Genomic DNA, 20,706 nt, shown 5'->3' with positions numbered 1-20,706 from the left:
TCTTCCTCCTGTCAAGAACATGGTTTCCTAAAATGGAAAAGCAGCAGTCCTGAGTGTTCAAAAATAGCAAGTAGTTATTCAACGCTTTACCATCTCAGTCCTATGCCATTAAATAATATATGAGAAGGAAGATGATAAACTCTTAGAATCTAAAATAATTATATTAAGTTCTTTATTGGTGGGCTTTCACTGAAATTTTTGAAATTTTATTTTTTCTTAACTCATTTTTATTCCAAGTATTTTTTCTTGCCTTTAATAAATGTCTTAGCCAAAAAAAAAAAAAAAAAAAAAACTTTCAGAAGGGCTGGTATCTATTGAGGATCCATTTGCATCATTTCATCTGTCATTTAGTCTTGTCATTATTACAAAAGAAAAGGGTCTGCTCTGAGCCTTTCCATGCGCCCCCCACCTTGGCAGTTAATACAGAGGACCCAAGGGAACACTTTGTGTCTTCTTTTAGCAGTAGTTACCTGCTGTCTTTTATTCCACCAATACAAAAGAGCTGGTAACCAATTTCAGGAATCAAGCTCCCATTTATGGTTCTATTACTATTCTTACAGTAATTAATTTCAATTTAACAAGCAAAATTTGAGTCATTTCAATGAACTGGGTGCTGTCAAGGATAAAGAGATATAAGAGAATCAAGGAGTTTACAAGCCAGAGGGTGAAATTTAAGCCCAGAATTTTAAAATGGACATGAATTTTTGGAGTCACTGTTTCTCTAAGTATGTACCTGGACCATCAGACCTATCTGTGGAGATGGTTAAGAAATACAACTCTTGGGTTACATATCAAACCTACTGAGTCAAGATCTCTGAGGGTGTAGTAAGGACATCATCTTTAATTGGTCCCTAGATTTTTCTTATGCCAACACAGTTTGAAAACCACTGATGTCTTGTAATTGCCCTGGGCAGTTAAAAAGGGAAATGAGTCATACACAATTGTTCATCAGTTATTTAACAGTCCAACTAGAGAAGTTCTCATCTTGGGTTCAGTTAAAATCAACTGTGAAACTATGTGAAATGCAAACTCCTGGGCATGCCCCAGTGATTTCTTACTTGGTGATTATGGAATGGGGTCCAGGAATATACATTTTTAAGATGCATACTAGTGATTTCTCTTTTATTTATTTATTTGTTTGTTTGTTTATGGCTGCGTTGGGTCTTCTTGCATACTAGTGATTTCAATGCAGTTCACTTGGGGGATAACACTTTGAAAGGCACTGACCTGTTACATGGCAGTTGGCTGTAATCTCTAGCACTCTATTTAGGATGTACCAACATTTAAGGAGAATTATTTTGTTAGAAGCTACAGCTGTATGCTGAGATGCCAGACAAAGCAAGTCATATTATTAGGCCTGGCTAATATAGTAAAATGAGACCCTAATTTAGCACTGTGGTTTGAGTTGATGCAGCCAATTCATTGATTTATTTCAGCTGATTGTAATCAATACCAACTAGATCAGAAAACTTAAACTTCTTTTTTTTTGCGGTACGTGGGCCTCTCACTGTTGTGGCCTCTCCCGTTGCGGAGCACAGGCTCCGGACGCGCAGGCTCAGCGGCCATGGCTCACGGGCCCAGCCGCTCCGCGGCATGTGGGATCCTCCCGGACCGGGGCACGAACCCGTGTCCCCTGCATCGGCAGGCGGACTCTCAACCACTGTGCCACCAGGGAAGCCCTTAAACTTTTTTTTTAAATTACACTATGTTCACTCAGATATCCCCTCTCATTTGAAAACATAAATCCACAAATAGGATGTAGATTGGGACATTATTTCCCAAAATAGTAATTATCTCCTAAAATAGTAATGCTGTAAATGTATTTTGGTGCTGTTCAACATTGCACAGGTGGTCTGAAAGTATAATACAGTATAACAATAGCCTCTGCCTTTTAAAGTCATAAAAACCAAAGGCAACAGAAAATCTAAGTATGGCATCTTACATCATCTGTGAGCAGCCCCATTGCCAGAAGGATGGACACAGGTCATTTTCCACGTCTTGCTCTCAAGCAGCCATAAGTCAACACAGGCCAAAGTCAGACTCCACAGAACCTTAAATAGAGTTCTTATGAATAAAATCTATCATGACTCAAAAAAGAGCCTTCTACAAATGCAGTTATTAAAAAGGGGGGTAATTGTACAAATGTTACATAAATTTATCCAAAAACATCCTGTGTTTGTTGTACAATTAACACAAACTACAAAGGAAAACATTTGACTGGGAAAGCAAATACTAGCATGCTCATGATCCATTATGCCTGGAGAGCTATTAAATGTCTTTCTGAAAGAACCAGAATGACCTTTTTTGAGAATGTCCCTCAGATACTTTTCAATCCCAGATGTCAAAAAAGCATTGAGGATTGACCTAACTTCTGAATTATTTTCAGAATTACAGTCACACTTACTAAAAAGGCCGACCTTATAGTGCAGGAAAATCATAGCTGCAAGACAGAAGTATGTTATCTTGCCAGGTCAGTACATGGATTTTATTCCCTTCCCTAGTTGGCTTCATTTAAATTTCCATGTTCCTCTGAACATGGTCTTGCCTGATACAAATGAGACATGATTTCTCTGAATACCTGAGATCAACTTCTTATTACCCAACAGAAAAGCGTTGGGTAGCTCTCTAATGGGGAGGAGAAGCCTTCTGTTAAGGATCAAGCAACAGATGAAAACATTCTTTGGGGGTTAAAAGGGAGAAAAGGATTGTTCGTCTCCATTACTATATTATTATTAAAAACATAGACTAATTTTCTCTGCTCTTAACCTTTCTAAACATTTAACCTTACTTTTCTCGTCCTCACAGTTAACATACCATACCAATACTACAATAAAATTTTATTTTATCAAAGTAGGCTGGAGCCAAGATCATTTCATTAAAATTGTTATTTTCTGAGAAAATGGAAAATACAAATTTAATCTGAGAACTTCTGTGTGGAGGGGAAAGTAGAGACTCTGTTTCATCTGAATAATTGTAATAAAAGCTAAAACTGCCAGTGCTCTTTCCTTTTCCCTGTATAAATAAATTAGAACATTAAAAAATCAATTAAAATCTTATAAAAAGTACATGAGCTCATGTAATCCTCTTACTAGACAATAACTACCATTTATATTAGAATGAGATTATATAAAATTTTTTTTGTTTTACCCATTACAAGTTTTCTCAATTTGTTTTTTTTCTAATTATCTTTGTGCTTCTAAGACATCTTGTTAATCTGGTACAATTAACCAAGTTGTTTTGAACCTGTGCTCATGAGACCTTAAAGGCTGGTGATTTTGCTGGTAATTTGTCAAGGCTGTGTAAAGGCTGGTAATTTTGCACTGAAAACAATATTTCCCAGGCAGAAATGGAAACAATCATCATGTATAAACCTGAAGCTGCCTTGGAAGGGAAGAAAGGATGGCACAGGATAAGGATGACTTACTACCCCTCCTTTACCCTGCAGGAAAAGTTCAAAATACACTCCTTACTGGTTATTGGAACTGACTTTTTCAAATTCTACCAAATTAAGAGGAGCAGGAATTATACTAAGCTGACCTTGAACTGCATGCAGTACAGCAAATGGTTGAGTCATATTATTACAACTAAAACCAGTTTTTGAGAATTATAATGAAACAAGTCAGTGAAAACAAGAACAGTGTGATGGTGATGATGATCTTTGATGATTTATATTTATGTTTTAGCTGTTTGAAAAAGTCAAAGAAGTTTGTCCAAATGTGCATGAGAAGATCCGAGCTATTTCTGCAGATCTCAATCAGAATGACTTTGCCATCAGCATGCAGGACATGCAGGAGCTTCTTTCCTACACAGACATCATCTTCCACTGTGCGGCTACTGTGCGCTTTGATGACCACCTGAGGTACATCCCCATTCCCCTCTCATGACTTGTATTATACATGTGTGTGCACGCGTGTGGGTGTAAGTTTCTCTATGATTTCCATTTTATTATTTTTTTAATATTTATTTATTTTATTCTTGGCTGTGTCAGGTCTTAGTTGTAGCTCACGGGCTCTTTTTTGCGGCGCGAGGGCTTCTCTCTAGTTGTGGTGTATGGGATTTCTCTTCTCTAGTTGTGGCATGCAGGTTTTCTCTCTAGTTGTGGCATGCGGGCTCCAGAGTGCATGGGCTCAGAAGCTGTGGCACACGGGCTTAGTTGCCCGGCAACATGTGGGATCTTAGTTCCCAGACCAGGGATCGAACCTATGTCCCCTGAATTGGAAGGCAGATTCTTTACCACTGGACCACCAGGGAAGTCCCTATGATTTCTTTTTTTTAAAAAAAGAGATATTCTCAATGAAAAAAAAAAAAAAAAACAAAGGAGTAAAACTTCTCCAAAATCTTACTATCCAGAGTTAACCATTTAATATTGTAAAGACCATCCATTTCAGCTTCTTTTTAAAAAAAAAAAAAATTTATTTATTTATTTTTGGCTGTGTTGGGTCTTTGTTGCTGCACACAGGCTTTCTCTAGTTGCAGCGAGCAGGGGCTACTCTTTGTTGCAACGAGCGGGCTTCTCATTGTGGTGGCTTCTCTTGTTGCGGAGCACAGGCTCTAGGTGCGCAGGCTTCAGTAGTTGTGGCTTGCAGGCTTTAGAGCGCAGGCTCAGTAGTTGTGGCTCACGGGCTTAGTTGCTCCATGGCATGTGGGATCTTCCCGGACCGGGGATCAAACCCTTGTCCCCTGCATGGCAGGCAGATGCTTAACCACTGCGCCACCGGGGAAGTCCCTCAGCTTTTCTTTATGCATCCATAATAGAATATATTTATGTTCAATTTTACCAAAAAAATGGCATCACATTGAGAATGATGTTTTTTGCAACCTGTTCAATTTTATTTCTAGATATCTTTCATTGTCAATTGATATTCTGTTATAACTTGTAATGACTACATGACATTCCATTGTACATGTATATAATATACTCAACCAGTTCTGTATTGGTGGATGTTTTTTAGAATGTTCTAGCTTTTCGCTATTACAAACAGCTCTGCAGTGAACATCTGTGTCAAATACATTTTTTTCCCTTTGGGTAAATTCCCAGAAGTAGAATTGTTAGACACATACTAGATGTGTCCAGGTTATGAAGAGTTTATATTTTGACATATAATGCTAAGTTGCTTTCCAAAAAGGAGGTATTAATTTACACTGTTCTTGTGCATATGAATGCTCATTTCTAACACCCACAACAGTACCATATTATAATTCTTTAATTCTTTTTATCATCGTCAATATTATAATGCAAATAGCATTGCATATTTTGATTTCTGTTTATTTGATAATCAGAAAGGTTGAAGATGTTTGCATGCCGATTGGCGTTTTATTCTTTTGTGAAATGCCTGTTTATGTTCTTCACCTATTTTTCTCTTGAAACATTGTTTTCTTATCAGTTTTAGGACTTCTTGGAAGATTTAGCATATTAACTCTTTGTCTTTTATAAGGCTCAAAATATTTTAACAGCTTATCATTTGTCCTCAGCTCTATTTTATTATTTACACAGTTTTTCATAATTTCTTCCAGTATTTTTATTGTTTTATTTTTATACTTAAATCTTTGACCCATTTAAAATTTATTTAGCTATAAAGAATAATAGTCAGGAAAATTCCATAAAAAGAAGAGCGATGTAGGTGTGAATGTACAATATTTTTTTATTACCAAAAGATGGTTATTTTTTAAACCGCATTTATTAAATGATTTCTTTTGACTTTTTGTTTGAAAGGAAACTCTCATGGTATATTAAATTTCTATTTCTGAACTCTTATTCCATTAATTAGGCTTTCTCTTCCAGTACCACAGTATTTTAATGACTACGATTCTTATTTTATTAAGCAACTATACACACATTTTTCTCTTTTTATAGAATTTTCCTGACTATTCTCACCTCTTGATTAAACTTAGAATAAATTTGCCAAGTTTTTTCAAGAGTTGGGAGTTTTATTGAGATTACCTTGAATATGCAGATTGATTTAGAAAAACAACATATTTAAAACATTGACTCTTCCTATCCAAGAACAATATATGTCTGTTTATTCAGTTTTTCTGTTATGACCCTTAATGAAGTTTTATCATTTTCTTCATATAAAGCCTATTCATTTTTTATTAATTTGATATATGTTTTAAATGTTCTTTTTTGAATATGTGCCTTTCTTCCATTATAGTCTCTAATTTTTGTTTCTATATAGGAAAACTAGTGATTTTTTTATATAACTTTTATAAGTGGACACCTTACTGAATTATGTTATTGTTCATTCCAATTTTTTCAGCTGCTTGTTTGTTTCCCAGACATAATCTGATAGTCATTTAGGGATTGCCTTTGCAGTGTTTGTACTTATTAATTTTATTTTCCTCTCTAATTATAAGGCTGGAACTTCAGAGCAGTGTTAAGCAGTAGTGATTGTTGGCATTCTTCTTGGCCCAACTTTAAAATCAGTGCTCCTTACTTTTCACCATTAAGCGTGACACAGGCTAGCAAATTAAAATATACATTTTTAAATCATTTTCTTCCTCTTTTAGTGAATTTATAAAAATTGAATTGGAAATGGATATTGAATGTCATTTATAAACTTTTCAAAATATATATATATATATACATGATCATGTATTTTTTTCTCTTTTTGAGTTAGATTAATAGGTTTCCTAATTTTGTATGAAACATGTATTTCTAGAAAGAACTATTTCATTGTCATCACATGTTTATATAGCTTTGTATTCTATTAGGTAAAATTTAGGATTTTGACATCAATTTTTTTTATTGAAGTAAAGTTGATTTACAATGTTGTGCTAATTTCTGCTGTACAGCAAAGTGATTCACTTATACATATATATACATTCTTTTTTATATTATTTTCCATTATGGTTTATCACAAGATATTGAATATAGTTCCCTGTGCTCTACAGTAGGACCTTGTTGTTTAACCATCCTGTATGTAATAGTTTGCATCTGCTAATCGCAGACTCCCAATCTGTCACTCCCCCACCCCCCTCCCCCTTGGCAACCACATCTGTTCTCTATTAACATCATTATTTATGTCTGACCTGTACCTTTGCAATAGAAACATATTTCTCATTCTATATTCACTGTTGCTCTCCTCCAATTTATTTGAATTTTCTAATTTAAGTTAGATGCCTAATTTATGTTTTTCATTCTCTTAATGGCTGCTTAAGAAGCCCCTTTATAAATTCAGAGGATTGCGATTTTTTTCCTTCCGGTTGATTTAGAACCACGTGACCTCTAAATGCAACATGCATCATAGGATTTATGTGCACAGAAAACATCATCAACATATTATACATTCCAAGTATCACGTAACTTTGCGGCCGTGACCTGTCCTTTGATGCAGCCACAAAAATCAGATGGATATGCCAGTTATTGGAGTGGGCGCAGTTCCAGCAAAACGGGATGTGAGTTGCCTCACTGCATTTCCTTCTGTCTAATCTTCTCCAGACATGCTGTGCAGCTTAACGTCACTGCCACCCAGCAGCTCTTGCTCATGGCCAGTCAGATGCCAAACCTGAAAGCCTTCATACACATCTCTACTGCCTTTTCAAATTGTAACCTGAAGCACATTGATGAAGTCATCTATCCATGCCCTGTGGAGCCAAAAAAAATCATCGACTCCATGGAGTAAGTTGGGGTGAAGGGTGGGCAGACTGTTGTTCTCTTTAGCTCTTTGTAGTCGTTCATTTATAAGGTAACAAAGTGAGACACTCTTGGAGCAAAATGCTTCCAAAAGGTGCCAACTTTAACTCCCTGTCCTTGCTATTCCCTCCATCCCCGGTGGAGAATACAGTGCTTGGTGATGGAGCGGGGATAGGGGTAGAAAAGTCCTACAGAAAAGTTGTCTTGAGTAGTTTAGGATTACATGAAGTACTTGAGGGTACTTTACATGGAAGTCGTTTCTCAATTCTCAGTGAACTCAGCATTGTTACTAGATAAGGGAAGTATCAGACATAGTATAAACGTTCAGAAGAAAGGTTTTGGCATCAGACTGGCAAAGGTACTGCAACTTACTAGCTGTGTGACCTTGAGCAAGTTCTTTGGCCTCTCTGAGCCTTAGTTTCTTCATTTGTAAAATGGGGCTAATAATAGCCCCTGTCCTTATAGTTGTGATGATAAAGTGAGTTATATAAAGCAATTATTGCAGTGCTAGGGAGTGTTTAATAGCAGTTAATCAAAAGGTTAATAAAGAAGAACTAATAGAGAAGAGAAATTTCTTCCAAATCTGGCAGAAAGTGTTGGTCTCTTGCTCTATTCAGCTGAGAGGCACTTTTCTTACTGTACTGTTATGCATGAGAGACAGAGGTCTAGCATTTTTCTCTTTTTGCCAACTAACAGGAACACTTTCTTTTTAGAACATGGCCCTGGTTTCAGAATAAGTATGCTTTTCGTTCTGCCTCTTCATTCTTCTGTTCCATTTACCAAGTTTACCTTGTTTTGTTTGTTTTTTAAAAAGACTCTGCATAAAAAGTATTATAGCAGAGAAAATAGACCATTTCCTGGTGAATTTGTCATATTTTAATTTCTTATAATACTGTATCTTCTATTTAAGACATACTCTTTAAAATGAAGCTTTAGCTAAATCAAGAGTTTATTCCCTTCAGGGCAAACATTTTTTTTTTTTTTTTTTTTTTTGCGGTATGCGGGCCTCTCACTGTTGTGGCCTCTCCCGTTGCGGAGCACAGGCTCCGGACGCGCAGGCTCAGTGGCCATGGCTCACGGGCCCAGCCGCTCCGCGGCACGTGGGATCTTCCCAGACCGGGGCACGAACCCGTGTCCCCTGCATCGGCAGGCGGACTCTCAACCACTGTGCCACCAGGGAAGCCCCAGGGCAAACATTTTTATCTCATACAGCTCTGATAATATATATTTTTACCTGTCATTTAAAAATATCCAGGACAAAGAAGAATGAAAGTCATCCAAAGGAGCCGGAGGTTGCTTAAGTTGCTAATAAATGATGATGTGCTTAATTGGTGCAAAGGAAACTTTCAGAGTCCAAAGTTTGTCAGGATAGTTGGAGAAAAGACACTGATGCCAAAGTCAGTGCAGGAAAGTCGATGTCTAAAGCCTTGGCATGTTTTCAGGATAGAATTGATTTGTTTGTCATTTACCCACCCCCTTACAGCATTGTCTCCGGGTAAATGTGGTGTTTATGGATGTGCTAAGCCCAGGAAAGGAGCACAGGCCCATTTGATTCCTGACCCTGAGATTCCAGAGGCTCACTCCACTGTTAACCCCCTAACCCCTAACAGACCTTAGCACGATTTGAGGAGGGATCTCTGAGAGGTCACCAGAGAAAAGAGCTAGGAAATGGAGATTCAGTTCACCCATTCCATACCACTTCCTCCCTCCCAAACTGTGTCCAGATGCTCAAAAACCCCAGATTTCAAAGAATAAGCTCACCACCCAGAGGAGGATTTGATTTATAGTCAGGCATTTGGCACTTCCCATACTCCCCACTATATGTCAACTGGTAAAGGCAGGTAATGAATACATGATTGATGATCAAACAGTAATTGACATGGGTACAAAATTTATGTCTGTCTGTCTTGTACTGCTCTCAGAGGAGAAGAATTATTTTTAAACATATATATATATATATATATCCAAATAGAACTAGGAATAAAATTATATTTTATCTCAACAGAATTCATTTTGAATGCAATTAAGGAAATAAAGGTTTTTTTTTTTAAACAGGGGGAACATCATTACTACAATTTATTTGTTCAGAATTTTATACTAAGGACCATCTGTCCAGCCCCCCTCTCAGCCCTCCCCTTGCATTTGTGCTGCAGTCACACGGAAGTACTCACCCCTCTCTCTCTTACCTCTCTGCCTTTGCTTAGGCGGTTCTGTTTCTAGAGACTACTTCCACCTCTGCTTCCCCTGGTGAGTTCCTATCCAGACATCAAAGCTCTCCCCTCGGAGCCCACGGGCTCAGGTGGCCGTTCCTGGTGCTCCCAGAGTGCTCATCTTCAACACTGTGCTTAGCACAGGTCATTCTAAATGTCTGGTTATTCGTCTGTATTCCCCAGTGGACAATGAACTTCTCAAAGGAGGAGAGTATCTCTTGTTCCTTCTTGCTCTCCAGGGCCAGCACATAGTAGGAACTCAAATATTTGCTGAATGAATTAACACTTTTTTTTTTTTTTTTTTTTTGCGGTACACGGGCCTCTCACTGTTGTGGCCTCTCCCATTGCGGAGCACAGGCTCCGGACACGCAGGCTCAGCGGCCATGGTTCACGGGCCCAGCCGCTCCACGGCATGTGGGATCTTCCCGGACCGGGGCACGAACCCGTGTCCCCTGCATCGGCAGGCGGACTCTCAACCACTGTGCCACCAGGGAAGCCCAAATGATCACTTTTTGATGGAACTGGATGATTGTTGTTCATACCACTCCAGCTGGTATTTTTGTTCTTGTTTCTTTGTTTGTTTAGACAAAGCAAGAATAGATGACAGAATTCCATAGCAAGCTGATATTTGGGGATGTGAAGTCTTGTGTATAAAATACCTATATGCCCACATCTTATCCCTGTTTCGGATTGCACTTTTTTTCTTCTTAAACTTTGAATAAAACCTATGTGTTAAGTTTGGAATAATGCTTTGAATAAATCCCAGCAGCCCATCACCAACTAGACCATTGTTCACGACTGTTTCAACAATTCCTACATCAGATGGAATTTTCTGAATAATAAATAGCATTAAATTTTAGAATGACAAATAGCATTAAAGTTATTCCTAATAAACATTAGTGCACCTAAATCGAGGTTTGATTGCTGTGTTTTAAGAAAATATTGTTCTCTGATTTCATCTCTATTCTGTAATTGTAGTAACTGTAGTTAAAATTAGTTTCCAAGAATTTTAGGTTCTATCTCCCTTAGAAATTTTCATTAACAGTAACCCCATGGGGATCTGTCATTGTTCTTAGTAGTGCAGGGGTCCTCATTTTTTTAAAGGAACCAGGAGTTAGACAACAGGAAAATGATCAATTTCCCACTGCCCTCACTTTGTGTTGTCTTTCAATTCCTAGATGCTTTAATCCAGTCAAAGCTCCTGATAGATTTGTATCTATTAAAAATCATACTTTAAGCTACTTGGCCACCAGAAATCACAGCCGATCTGCCAGGTGAAACAGAAAAGTTGTTTCTTGATCAAACACTAATTGCAGTCAACCATGGCAGATGTGCTGCAGGTAGAGTGTGAGAAGCAGGGAGACTGAGGTCACAGCAGCCTCGGTAATGGCCCTTTGGGAAATGCAAAAAGAGGTCAAATGTTGGAAAGTAGTTTTGCCTTCATGCTGAAGAGCACATTGTTAACACTAAGAATGCTTATCTATTCTAGGGGAAAGGAAGAAGCTGGTTTTAGCATTTGTGCTTTTATTGTCAGGATTGTACAGCGTTAGGACGGCATCTAAGCAGCTGACAAAAAAACTGTCATTTTTGTGTACCACGCTTTAATGCGAATCAGAGCAGGGTTAAATTGTTTCTTAAACAAACTGAATAATTTTCATATTGTCAGGTCATTGGAGCCAGAATAGATGCTCAGTGAAAGTCTATAGGGTAATACAGAGGACAGGTCACCAAAAGCATTAGGCTCAGATATACCCTTTTCCCCAATAAAAAGTTCATATTTACTTTGAAGCCTGTTAAATTTATTCTGAAGCCAACTCTGCCAAACTGAAGTTGGTCAACCTTTAACCTTTCAGCTTCCCAGCACTTTTCACCACTGCCGCCGGACATTAACTTCCAATTTTTCTTCATTCTCTGCAAAGACATCCCCTCTCTTACTTGCCCACAGTCTCCCTACAGCCCCACCTCCTTCTGAGTTCACCCATTCTGTCCTATCATTATCCGTCTCAGCTTCCCAAACCTTTGCCAGCACACAAATTGGCCAATCAAGACTGTCTTGTGGGAGGACACACATGTACTGAATAAGGTAGCTCATTCCTGGCGGCAGAAAGGTGATTGGACACAGAGATAAAAAACATAAAAAACATAATCCCTCCTGGACTCATTGTAAAGTGGGGAAACAGACACATGGGCGAGAACATACGGCATGATAATCAAGGGAAGAGCAATCCAGATGACAGAAAAGAGAGCAAAGGCTACCATGAAGCAGTGTGTCCAGTATTTACTCCCAGACACCTTCTCCGATATCCCTCTAGGTATATCTAGCTTGCCCTGCTTATTGCATAAGAAAATTAGGAGGCAAAATACATATTACTCTTGCTATTTCATTCAGTAAATATGTAAATTATGAAATTAATGATATTAGGAGGTTGAATAAATAAGTTTCAAACCAAAAAAGTAATATTTAGAGGAAATTGTGTGTGCATGTGTGTGTGTGTGTGACACACACAGCCTTCTGAAGTCTTCAATAACTTTTTGCTTCTTTTGAAGCTATTTAAGTACAAGTTTAGTATTTGGAACCCATGGGTTCAGACATCTTGAGTACACTGAAGGGCATTGGCTTTAATTTCAGAAATTTTCTTTGGTTTATACGCTGTCTTTTTTCCATGCTACGTTATTCGCTATTTTAAAAACTGATCGAGAACAAACAACAGCAGCAACTCAAACTTTGGTAAAGAAGAGCATGAACTGATTTTAGGTCCTGAAAAGGACATCACTTAACCAATGGCTGTGCATGTTTGTTACATTAATCTCCTCTTCAAACCTGGGAAATGGCTGGCTGAGATATGGTCTGTTTGGCTGTATTAGAAAAGATATTGTTAAACCAACTATTACCTTGGTAGATATATCCTTCTTGGTTGTTTTACTAAAAATAGAATGTCTTAGATTTGTTGACTCATTTTGTTTTATCAAATAGCTCTAGGTGTAGTTGTAAATATTCCTCATATAACCTGAAAATTTAGAACAGGTATAATTATTGCCATTTTTTCATAAGTGAAAATGGAGGAAACGAGAAGATGATACAGTAGAATATGGGGGAGCTACAAATAGTAGAGGCAGACCATCTACAGAACACTACAACTCCTTTTGCTTTGTGTTCTTAGAAACCTATGAAACCAAGATTTTCTAAGATGAGCTAACTCACCAAACTTGGGGAAGCCTCCAGCTGTTACCCTTTCCATGCACACCAACAGCAATAAGAGCACATGGTACCAGCCATGTGACATACAATCCTAGCATTGCTGGCTTCTGATGTTTTCTTAAAATTGTTTTTTTTTACAGCCTTAATAAAATTAGGCTGTATTTCTTCTGACCCAGTTTTTGTAACCTGTATGTTTTTGCAGGTGAAAAAAAAAAATGGTCTTAGGTCAGTTAATCCACTGCTGACCCACAAATAAGATGAGATAAAGCTAACATTATTAGAAAGATAGAGAAGTGTCTGCATTACCCCTCACTCTCTCCCAACACTCAGGTGACTATATAATTGAAATATCTTCTGCTTTTCTAAGTATTTGGAGTTGTTTTTAATTCTAGGAACTTCTCAACCTTTCCGTTTTCAATGTAAATCAGAAGGAATTTGATACTAGAAGACATTTGATACTAGGCTAGAAAATACCCAGCACTAGTAGCCGCAAAGCAAGGAAAACCAAACCATCACAGGCAGTGCTCATGTTTCTCTCCAATATCGGAGAGTTACTGAAATTGAGAGTTGTGTTTCTGAATGAGTCTTGGCATTAAGCACATCTTAAATACTCAACAATTTGTCAGGGGAGGAAGACGATAACCTCTAATAAGATTTTTCTGCAATCAAAATTGTATGATTGCGCTGGGTCCGATAAAATAGGAATGAATGTACCAAACACATGGATTATAAAAATCACACTGACATACAGCCTAATTTTTAAAAACTATATTATATCAAAAGTTTAACCAAATCGATCTACCAGCTAAGAGAAACATTCAATATTTAATCAACAATAATTTGATTGCTTTCTTAGAGAAGATCAGATAGACTTTGGGATTATCAAAATGGTTCTAACGTCTTTTAAAAAAAAGATTAGGCTAATGCCATGGTAACACAGTTATTCGTGATACAGGTCTTCCTGTAAGTGAAGGTATTCAATAATCACTCTATTAAAGCTGCTTCACAGTGCTATTCTCACTCCACTTGACACACTATTAACAGTTATAAGAGCACTTCAGAGCTCATTGGAAATCTCTGGAAATGATTACCAAGTTATTAGCATAGACTCTACACAGACTTTCAAAATACAGTGCATAGATTTGCTAAAATGTTGTAAGTCTGCTAAGTGTAGTTGCTTTTCTTTTTTGAGGCACTGAGTAGAATTTTTAAAAAATCAAAGCTGAAGGTTTCAAGATGGGTGCCGTAGGTTCTAACTGGACAACAGTGAATTAGTGGGGCTGCCACTGATGAGCCTCGGAGGACAGACTCTGAAGCCCATGACCAGGGCAGCCAGCCCGCTGCCAGGTGCCCGACTGGCCCTCGCAATGCGTTCACTGAATGTGCCTTCATAGGTACATTCCTGCTGAGAGAAAATAATTGAAGACAGAGACTGAGTCTATATGATCAAGTAGCAGACTGCATAGCTATTGGATAAATCTATCGAGGCAGGAGGCCGTAGGATTCGACTAGTAATATTGGGCTGAGCAGTGGAGAGCAAAGAACTCATCCGTCATGCATCATTTGGACAGGTATACACTCAAGCCTTGGTGTCCTCTGACAGTTCCTAATTCCAGAACTCAAGCTAGAAGGGGGAAGTTTTGTTTGATTGTCGATGTCTCACAGTTTCTTTTTCGGTCTATTGTCTAACATATGTTGCTAGAATTCTTTTTTACTCTGACTACCTTCAGGTGGTTAGACGATGCTATTATTGATGAGATCACACCCAAGCTGATCGGGGATCGGCCCAATACGTACACCTACACCAAGGCCTTGGGAGAGATGGTGGTGCAGCAGGAGAGCGGCAAGCTCAATCTTGCCATCATACGGCCCTCCATCGTGGGAGCAACCTGGCAGGAGCCTTTCCCAGTAAGCCCACTCGCCTGGATTCCACACTTTGCTTCCAAATCAGCATCCTTCTAGCCCAATTACTCTTTGATGTCTTTTTTTTTCTTTTTAGTATGTATAGCTAAGTACAGCAAATCAAATGTGAGCCCATTATTATTAGGACAGAAGTCCACATTCGGTTCAGGATTTATTCAGCATGGGACTCCTCTGAGTGTGACACTGACTGTCCTAGAGTTGGGTGGCATCTTAAATTAGCTTCTCATTAACTCTCGTCTCAAAATTGCCATGGGAAATAGTTTTATTTCTTGGCTTCCCCACTATAGTTTAAATATAGCAGAATGTTCTTGATGGCCAAATTGGTAGTATTACAATTGCCAGGGTAAATAGGAATCACGAAGCTCAGAGAAAAGTCCTCAGTTTAGGAATAATAATTTTTATCTCTGTATACTGCTATATCTTTTAGAAAATACTTTAAATTATACCATCTTTTTTGAAGCAATTCTATAAAGCTTTTGCACCAGATAAATCCAAGCTCCATTACTTACTGACATGCAGGCTTTTGAGCTGTCTCATCTGTAAAACTGGGCTAATCCCACCCACTGTGGAGGGTTGATCAAATGAGTCGATGTATGAGGTGTGCTTCGTGCAATGCCTGGTCCCTAGTAAAAGGCTCAACTAATATTAATCCCTTCAACTTCTCCTGTCTTCTCTCCCACTTTACACACACATTTTTGACTTTCACAGATAAAGAAACAGACATAATGAGGTCAACTGACTTGCTTAGGGCTTAGGAGACAAACTCAAAGAGACATTTGTCTCTGACTGTTCCTAAATATAATCTTTCCTCTAACATCTGTAGGCAAGCTAATACAGATAGACAGATAGATAGCTGGATAGACAGATACATACATACATAGAACGAAAGATGCTATGACTCTTAAAATTGTCAAGAAATGGACATTTCCTACAAACTGTGCTTGAAATGTTCCCCTGAGGAGTTAAAATCAGGCCCAGGTGGGGAAAATGAATTGGTTAGCAGATTATGATATTTAAGAGGTGATCCAGTTTAGTTCATAAGATGTCATAAACAACTTGCAACCATCCATGATTCCTGCTATGAAATAAATGCTGGCAGAATTTTAATTCTTGCACAAACCAAGTGCAGAAAATATCCAGTGCTTTCTCATTGGTCTCTGTTTGAAATCTTAGAAATACTGGATTAGACAGTTCTATCGGCTGGGGTCTCAGTGCTCTTGTTTGAAGTTTATTAAGATTAGACTGCAGATGTTCCAAAGATATTAGGATTTTCTGACATGTGGAACCAATTAGAAATCTTTTTTTTTCTTTTTTTTTTTAGGGTTGGGTTGATAACGTAAATGGACCTACCGGGCTCATTGTTGCGGTATGTATAATGGTGTGGAAATAATTACTTGAAAAGTAGTGGAGGGATAGTAACCAAATGCTAGTGTTGGCTTAGCTTCACTGACGCAAAACCACAAGCGTTACTTTACTAACCACAATTGATGCAACTTATTTCAATTTTGCTGATTGGAAAATAGAGGCAGAATGAAATTACTTTAATTATCTGTGGATATCATTATCAGGAAAACAGAAATACTGTGATATCATCAATTACTACTTAGGAGTTTTATTTTTGGAAACTTTTGAACATCTAGTACCATGCCTGTATTTCCCCTTAGTTAACACAAGATGGGGGTGTTGCCCCTTTTCGCTCTATAATGGTAGCTTGAATTAGGGATGCAATAGAACTCATATCCTCAAAGATTTTTAAATTTATATGCGTGTGGATAGAAATTATATAAATTCATAAAATATATCAATTTCTTAATAGATACGAGAAAGAAAACTACCAATTGGAGCAAATTTTTCAAATATAAAAACTGATGACTATAGGAAACACTTTTCAACAATAATACTCTCACAGATCAGGAGAAACATCAATCATTCCTCTGGGTCAGCAGCACTTTGTGCATGTCTCCCTGCAGTGGAGACTGATCCAGTGAGCTGTGGTGCTTCCCAGCTCACACTGAAGCATTTTAGGGCCAGAACCACAACTCTACTCTTTAGAACAATGAACAGGACTTCAACTCTTTAAATGAGTTTAAATCTTATTGGGGATCTCATGTTTCAGACTATGACTTTGTTATTCTCAGAACTAGATCCAACATGAACTACAATACAAATATAAGACAGTGAATTATAACTACTTGTCAAACACAATGACAATGAACTTCTTTCTGATTTCTTTCTTTTTCTGTTTCCTACCTGCCTTCAACTCTTGAGGCTTAGTTGGGGTGAACATTTGGTAACTTAGAACGTAACTATTTTAACATGATCCAAGAGTGAATTTTATTACATTGTTTACAAAGCTGCATATTAATTCAAATTTTCTAAAATTTTCCAGACCGATTTCCTATGTCCAAAGGAAGGGAAATCAGTTACAAGAAAACAGAAATTAGGAACACAAGAAAGTGCTAACCACTGCACATTGATGTTAGAAATATACAGGTGTAAATAATCACTTTATAAAGTCACTAAATGTGACTTTTAATTTATTAACTGACTTCTTTATTTATCGACACATTTATTAACATGAACAATTCCCAATTCTTACATCTGTGTAACATCAGTGATCTGTGAGGTAAACAAAGATACCAAACAAAAAGTAAATAATGGTGGGTTTTTCCCCAAGTGATAAAAAAAGTTTTGTCAAGTAGTAGAATTTTATTAATTTTTAAAAAATGTTTCTTAAACATTTAGTGTCTATTATTGCTTGTAAATTAGTAGACACTAGCAGAAAACAACATCATTTAAGAAATGGTAAGCTAAATTAATGGGGAATTTGGGAACCCTAATTCTTGTTTATTAATTAACCAAATATATTAAACCTCTCACAAGTTTGAGGAATTTCACTCTGAAAGGAACCTGAGGACCCCTAGCGGTTCTTGGCAATGGTGGCACTTAGGATGAACTCGGCTGGGAGATTGGACAGGCTGAGAGCAGTCAGCCTTGGCGCAGGAACCTAGTAAGCAGTGATCAGTGCTGGCCGTTATCACTAACAGCATTCGTATTACCTGTCTGATGTATACTTTAATCCCGGCTATTACTTAAGACCTGGTTCAATATTTTATGTCCTTGGGACTTCCCTGGTGGTCCAGTGGTTAAGAATCCACCTTTCAATGCAGGGGATGAGGGTTCGAGCCCTGGTCGGGAAACTAAGATACTACATGATGTGGGGCAACTAAGCCCGCACTCTAAAGCCCGCGTGCCACGACTAAGACCTGATGCAGCCAAATAAATAAAATTTAAAAATATATTTTATGTCCTTTTTCCTGTGCAGGCTGGGAAGGGGTTTCTTCGGTCCATAAGAGCTACTCCGATGGCTGTGGCAGATTTAATTCCAGCAGATATAGTCGTCAATCTCACCTTGGCTGTAGGATGGTACACGGCAGTTCACAGGTGTGGATGCATAAGCTGGCTTTTAAAGAATTGATGAGAAGGAGGGTGACTGTGTTAGGCACCTTTTCAAAATACATGCATTTTGGGACTTCCCTGGTGGTGCAGTGGTTAAGAATCCACCTGCCAATGCAGGGGACACGGGTTCGAGCCCTGATGCGGGAAGATCCCACATGCCACGGAGCAACGAAGCCCATGTGCCACAACTGCTGAGCCTGAGCTCTAGACCTCACGAGCCACAACTACTGAGCCCGCGAGCCACAATTACTGAAGCCTGCGCGCCTAGAGCCCGTGCTCCGCAGCAAGAGAAGCCACCGCAATTAGAAGCCCGCGCACTGCAATGAAGAGTAGCTCCCGCTTGCTGCAACTAGAGAAAGCCCGCGCGCAGCAACGAAGACCCAACGCAGCCAATAAATAAATAAATAAATTTATTTAAATATATATATATATGCATTTTATTGTGGAAGACCCCAGATGTGAGAGGGTGTCCATTTCAATCTTTCACAGTTCCAATTATGCCATCATATATGCATTAAGTTGTTTTATAAATACTGGTTAGTACTTGGTTGATCATAAAGTAATAAATTTTTCAAATCATTTAACCATCTAATTCTTGATAACTGAAAAGCTTTTCTTTCTATTCAGCAATCTAAAATACAGCTTCCTTTCTTTTTTTTTTTTTTTTTTTTTTTTTTTTTTGCGGTACGCGGGCCTCTCACTGCTGTGGCCTCTCCCGACGCGGAGCACAGGCTCCGGACGCGCAGGCTCAGCGGCCATGGCTCACGGGCCCAGCCGCTCCGCGGCATGTGGGATCTTCGCAGACCGGGGCACGAATCCGTGTCCCCTGCATCGGCAGGTGGACTCCCAACCACTGCGCCACCAGGGAAGCCCTACAGCTTCCTTTCTTAAGGCAAAGGAGATAAAAGTGGATGAAATGAGAGCATATTTTTTTAAACTCCTCAGTTCCTAATAAATGCCAAAAGTTCAGATCACCGTGTGTGTAGCGGGGGAGGGGTGGGGGGTGGGAGGGATTTTCTAGTACAAGGAAAAAATAATAGGTTGTTTGTATATTTAGCTTTGTTATAAAAGGTAAACAAAGTTAACTTTTGTTAATTATTGGAAGTTAGATATTTAGATGTTTCCAATCCAACAGAGCTTCACTGGATTTAGGAAAAAACATGGCCCATATTTTTGCCCGATGAAGATGTCAAGAAGCTAGAAACATGATCTGCTTTCTCATCGTCATGCTACCTCCATTTGCTCCATAAATATGTCAACCTATTGGGATTTTTTCCTTGTACATATGTACACACACACACACACACACACACACACACACTCTTGCACTTTTCCTAGTCTTCTTCTATTTTGCTTATTAACCCAAAGAAGGAACAAAAGATGGAAGTGTTGCGTAGGGTGCCTTAGTCATGGGAATTATTGAAAAAACCTTGTTTAAATGTTATTTTCCCTTACCTTTCTTTCATTAGTTCTCCATTTTGTTGTATTTATCTAAATTTTGTTTTCCAGACCTAAGTCAACATTGATCTACCACTGTACGTCTGGCAACCTCAATCCCTGTAATTGGGGCAAAATGGGTAAGTGCCTATAATGATGTACCTATATAACTATGAGAGTCTGCTCACTCATGATTAGGGTCTGTCACGGGGAAAAAAAAGACAAAGTGTGTCATGGAGCTTAGAGTCTAATGGGGGAAAAGACAAAACATAGGTAAAGAGATAAAAATAATTGCAAATTGTAAATGTGTAAGAGTTAATTAGGATGTACTGTGGTATACCAAAAACAGGGGCCAGTGGGATAGCTGCAAGGTTGTAAGCAATAAGGGGTCCATTGGCTATAGACATTTAAAAAATAAATAAAGCCAAGTAAAAGTCAGCAATTATAAGCAATGCCAGTGATAAAATACTCCTCTTGCTGAGCCACTGCTCTCATGAACACAGTCCTCATACCCTGGCCACATCGCTGAGAATGTGACATAATCAATGGCCAAGTAGATTTAGAAAAGTCCAATAATGTTAACGCGTGTTATTGAGTCAGTGATACTCTTTATTAATTTATGCTGTCAGCCATAGTGTAACCTTGAATGTATCCTGTTGAATTTAATTAATTCTTCAACCTAACCAATCTTGTACTCTCCTTTGTCAGTTTCAAAGTTGATTTTCTTGCAAATATTTGAAACTTTTACATCATCTAATTGTTTAGCTACTAGATGTTGAAAAAAATCAAATGTGCTTAACTTGTTAGAATCTGATTTCCAATTCCGAGCACTCTGCTCTGCTATT

General features: G+C 38.2%; 1 protein-coding gene across 4 annotated transcripts in view; it reads left to right on the top strand.

Moving 5' to 3' along the window:
* The window catches only part of FAR2 (fatty acyl-CoA reductase 2), a 137,895-nt gene that overhangs the window by 104,764 nt on the left and 12,425 nt on the right, over positions 1-20,706 (top strand). For all 4 annotated transcript variants that reach the window (XM_060305740.1, XM_060305741.1, XM_030830465.3 and 1 more), the window contains exons 3-8: positions 3,684-3,859; positions 7,439-7,618; positions 14,773-14,950; positions 16,287-16,331; positions 18,291-18,409; positions 19,934-20,001. In XM_060305740.1, the coding sequence (XP_060161723.1) occupies positions 3,684-3,859; positions 7,439-7,618; positions 14,773-14,950; positions 16,287-16,331; positions 18,291-18,409; positions 19,934-20,001 (766 nt within the window). The remainder of the gene's footprint in view (positions 1-3,683; positions 3,860-7,438; positions 7,619-14,772; positions 14,951-16,286; positions 16,332-18,290; positions 18,410-19,933; positions 20,002-20,706) is intronic.

Source organism: Globicephala melas, chromosome 10, assembly GCF_963455315.2.
Source record: "Globicephala melas chromosome 10, mGloMel1.2, whole genome shotgun sequence".
Lineage (NCBI taxonomy): Eukaryota > Metazoa > Chordata > Mammalia > Artiodactyla > Delphinidae > Globicephala > Globicephala melas.
Note: the sequence above shows the minus strand (reverse complement) of the source record. Positions and strands in the feature narration are given on the sequence as shown.